A 4097-nucleotide genomic window follows, 5' to 3' on the forward strand; every position below is an offset into this window, starting at 1 on the left:
GATGAAGAAGGTCACTATATAGTGACAAAGGAGTTAATTCATCAAGAGGATATAACAATTGTAAATAGATATTTGCCAGAGCACCTAAATATTTAGAGCAAATCTTAATAGAAGTGAAGGGAGAATCAAATAGCAATACAATAAAAGCAACAGACTTCAAACCCCACTTTCAACAATAGATAGATCATCTAGACAGAAGATCAATAAAGAAATAATGGACTTGAATAATAATATAGACTAAATGGAGTTAGCAGATATATCCATAACATTCCATCCAATGGCACCAGAATAACATTCTTCTCAAGCACACATGGGACATTCTCCAGGATAGATCGTATGTTAGGTCTCAAAAAAGTCTTGGAAAATTTAAGAAGACTGAAATCATACCAAGTGTCTTTTCTGACCACAATGGTATGAAACTAGAAATCAATAAGAAGAAGAAGAAATTGAGGGACTCCTGAATGGCTCAGTGGTTGAGTGTCTGCTTTTGGCTTGGGGTGTGATCCTGGGGTCCTGGGATTGAGTCCCACATTGGGCTCTCTGCGAGGAGCCTTCTTCTCCTTCTATGTCTCTGCCTCTCTCTGTGTGTTTTTCATGAATAAGTAAATAAAATATTTTTTTAAAAAGAAGAAGAAATTGAAAAATTTACAAATATTGGAAATTAAACAATATATTCCATGGGTCAATTGATGGGTCAAAGAAATAAAAATGGAAATAAAAGTATCTTGAGACAAATAAAAATGAAAATACAACATATCAAAATTTATGGGATGCAGCAAAAGCTGTTCTAAGAGGGAAGTTTGTAGTGAAAATGTCTACATTAATACAAAAAGAAAGATCTCAAATAAACAACTGAACTTTATACCTTAAGGAACTAGAAAAAAAATTCAAAATGAGAAAAAAATATTAGAGTAGAAATAAATGAAACAGAGAATAATATGATAATTAAAAAAAATCAATTAACCTAAGAGCTACTTTTTAAAAGATAAACAATTTTGACGTACCTTTCACTAGACTAACCAAGAAAAAAAGAGAGAGGATTAAAATAAATAAAATTATAAAAGAGTGTATATTACAACTCTTACCACAGAAAATCAGAGGATCATAAGAGATTATTATGAACAGCTATACACAGACTAATTGGATAACCTAGAAGAAATGGGCAAATTCCTAGAAACATACAAGATGCTCAACCCACTAAGCCACCCAGGCGCCCCAAAATCCTGTATTTTTTTTTTTTTTTTGAAAAATAAATTGGTTTGGGCATTTGGGTGGCTCAGTGGTTGAGTATCTGCCTTTGGCTCAGGTTGTGATCCTTGGGTCCTGGGATCAAGTCCCACATCGGGCTCCCTGCAGGGAGCCTGCCTCTCCCTCTGCCTATGTCTCTGCCTCTGTGTGTCTCTCATGAATAAATAAAATTTAAAAAAAATAAATGGTTTATTTGAAAGAGAGAGAGAGAGAACATGAGAGAGTTGGGGGAGGAGCAAAAGAGGAGGGAGAGGAAGAGGGAAAGAATACCAAGCAGACTCCATGCGTACCGAACTCCTGTATTATATTAGTTCCCAGGGTCATCACCTGCTCTTCACCATGCCCAATTGCACTTACCACTAAGGCCAGCCTACTGTCCTTCACCTGGGGCAGCACTGCACTGTTTCCAGTAGAGTCAGGCAAATGTTGGCATTTTTCTCTAGGTGCTTGTCAAAGATACTTTGTCTGAGGTATCCTGGCCAACCCCTGGCCCCAGGCTGATAGAGAACAGTCTCAGGTCTCTTCTCATGTGCAGAGGTGCTTAGAGTCTTCAGGACGATGCAACCCACCTATTTTCAGATTCCCCAGGTGAGAAGAAAGGGATGGAGCTGGGAATGGGAACTGAGACTTCTGGCTCTGTCATATATCAGGATAGACTAGGACCTTAGTTTCTGTTTTGACAATTGAGTAAATAGCATATAGTCATAGTCCAGAATGGGGTCCATGGTCTCAAGGGGAAAACCTCACTGAAGTTCTTTCCCAGGGAGAAGAGGAGGCAGCATGGCCTAGAACCAAACATTTCCATTAGCTGGGGGAGAATATGAGACATAACAAACCAGGTTAGCTCTTTACTGGGGATAGGAGACACAGAGCCCGTTTTTGCCAGCCCTTATGGGTTGATGATCTCAATGTGGAACTGGAGGTGAGTGGCTGTGACTACACAGTGTCCCCGGAGGAGAGCACAGGTATAGCAGTTGTGGCATTGCCAGTGGCATTGGATGACATCGATGGCGTTGAGCACCTGACAGTATCGCCAGTGGATACGCCACATACGGACCAAAGACTGGATCTTGACCACTGCCCTCTCTGTATTTGCGTAGGTAACCAAGGCTGCCTTTCGCTTCTTCTGCAGCAGGCTCTCCGAGGTCAGCCTCCACCAGCGCTGAATGATCCAGGCACTGAGAGCTGCGTGCAGCAGTGTCCTGCGTACGAGGGTGCCACGCCACCAGGCCTGAATCTCTGTGGCTGCTTTCGTTTTTTTTTTTAAACTTTTTTTTTTCTAGATGGAGATAAGGGAGACCACTCAGGGAACTTCCTGCCATCAATTTCCAAGATCTTCCTGGAAGGGGCCCAGATTCTCTTAATTGTTATCACTTTTTTGGAGAATTCAGGGGAGTTAGGACACTGTCTATGAGCCAGAAGACCTGATTAGTGAGGCCTCCTCTATCACTATGGGCACATCACTCTGCCTTTAGAGTCATAGCACCCTCCTGCCTATCTCACAGGTATATGGATCAAGAGAAAAACCATTAGTAGCTAGAAGGGTACATTAGGAATGTGAAGGATTGTGTTAGTCATGCTCTACCTCTTCAGTGCTTATTGGGTTTGGCAGATTTGGCCTTATAATGCCTTTGCCTGGTATTCTCTGCTAATGTAGTCCCAAACCATCATTGGTTGATTTCTCTTGGCCACAACAATGTACTTCAGTACTGTGATGGGTTTTCAGCACCCTCATCCCATTTTCTATTCAAGCCCATATTTTGAACATTGTACTCTCTAATTCAGAGTCCTCACAACTTCACCTCCCAGCCCCATTTGTTTCTTGATGGCTTTCATTCTCTCCATTCACTCTTCATGTCACAGTCAGATGGAGAACCAGGGAGCTCATGCTGAGCAGGGAGTGAAGGAAAAATGAGCCAATATTGAGTTGACTCTTGATTATTTTAACTCTGAATCTATAAAAAGAACAATTCCACACTTTCACGACACAGACACAAATGTTCTGGATATCTGTTAACTACAAGGAGATTTTACCCACCTTGAGTTTCTGCTTCTGCCTCTTCTTAAGTTCAGTTATTTCTTCAACATCTTCAATTACAATTACAATTAAATTGCCCTCAGTCTGTCATCAGAATTAAATGGGAAATGAATGGATGAGTTAAGACTGCTTTTTTCTCTCTATGGCCCAGTCTCAGATACACCCTGCTTCAGTATCCCTTCTTTTTCTAAGACCTGTGAAGTCCCAGGTGATTCCCACCCACTCCTATCTTGCCTAATAAATCTGGCCATGTCTCTTACACAAAATCGGATCCCCATAGCTTGTCTTTAGATGGTTCATTAGCCTTGATTTCTCTACTTACCAAAGTCTGGCATGAGTAAAATGAGGGGGACAGCTATGAGTTCACAACTGCATTGTGACATAAGGATTAGGATATCTACCACAGAGTTAAGTCTTCCTCAGAAAAAAGCTCCCTGGGAACTTGTACTGCCTGTCTACTTCCCTCCTGCCAGAGAGGTACCAGAGTTCAGAGTGGAAAGATAGGGCACTTGGGTGCCATTTCATACCAGGGCTCTCCTCCAGGGGGGCCCATCCACAACCCTCTTCATTATCAGTCACACAGGAGAGCAGGAGGGACCATGGCAGTGTATCTCCATACAACTCTCTACTGTCTTCTCAGATAGCATCTCCTGTCTTCCCCTAAGATTTCAGAACCTCAATACACCATAGGAAACTAGAAGGAGAGAGAAAAGATGAATCTAGAAAGTTGTAAAATAATGATAAAAGTTTAAATTAGGGCAGCCCGGGTGGCTCAGCGGTTTAGCGCCACCTTCAGCCTGGGGCGTGATCC

The 4097-nt window shown here is 41.8% G+C and overlaps 1 protein-coding gene across 1 annotated transcript; it reads right to left on the bottom strand.

The window, feature by feature from the left end:
- Nucleotides 1-2137: 2137 nt before the first annotated feature.
- IQCF2 (IQ motif containing F2) lies at nucleotides 2138-3564 on the bottom strand. Its single transcript, XM_025989484.2, has 3 exons — nucleotides 3547-3564; nucleotides 3287-3370; nucleotides 2138-2527 (listed from the first exon to the last, which is right to left on the bottom strand). Exons 1-3 carry the CDS (start codon nucleotides 3562-3564, stop codon nucleotides 2138-2140), a joined length of 492 nt encoding a protein of 163 aa, XP_025845269.2.
- Nucleotides 3565-4097: the final 533 nt, after the last annotated feature.

The sequence above is a fragment of the Vulpes vulpes genome, chromosome 9, assembly GCF_048418805.1.
Source record: "Vulpes vulpes isolate BD-2025 chromosome 9, VulVul3, whole genome shotgun sequence".
Classification (NCBI taxonomy): Eukaryota; Metazoa; Chordata; class Mammalia; order Carnivora; family Canidae; genus Vulpes; species Vulpes vulpes.

Excerpts from the sequence above, each read along its gene's own strand:
- IQCF2 (XM_025989484.2), bottom strand. Across the intron at positions 2,528-3,286 it reads GGCAGAAGCAGAAACTCAAG|AAAAAAAAAAGTTTAAAAAA; the intron begins GTGGGTAAAATC and ends ATCTCCATCTAG.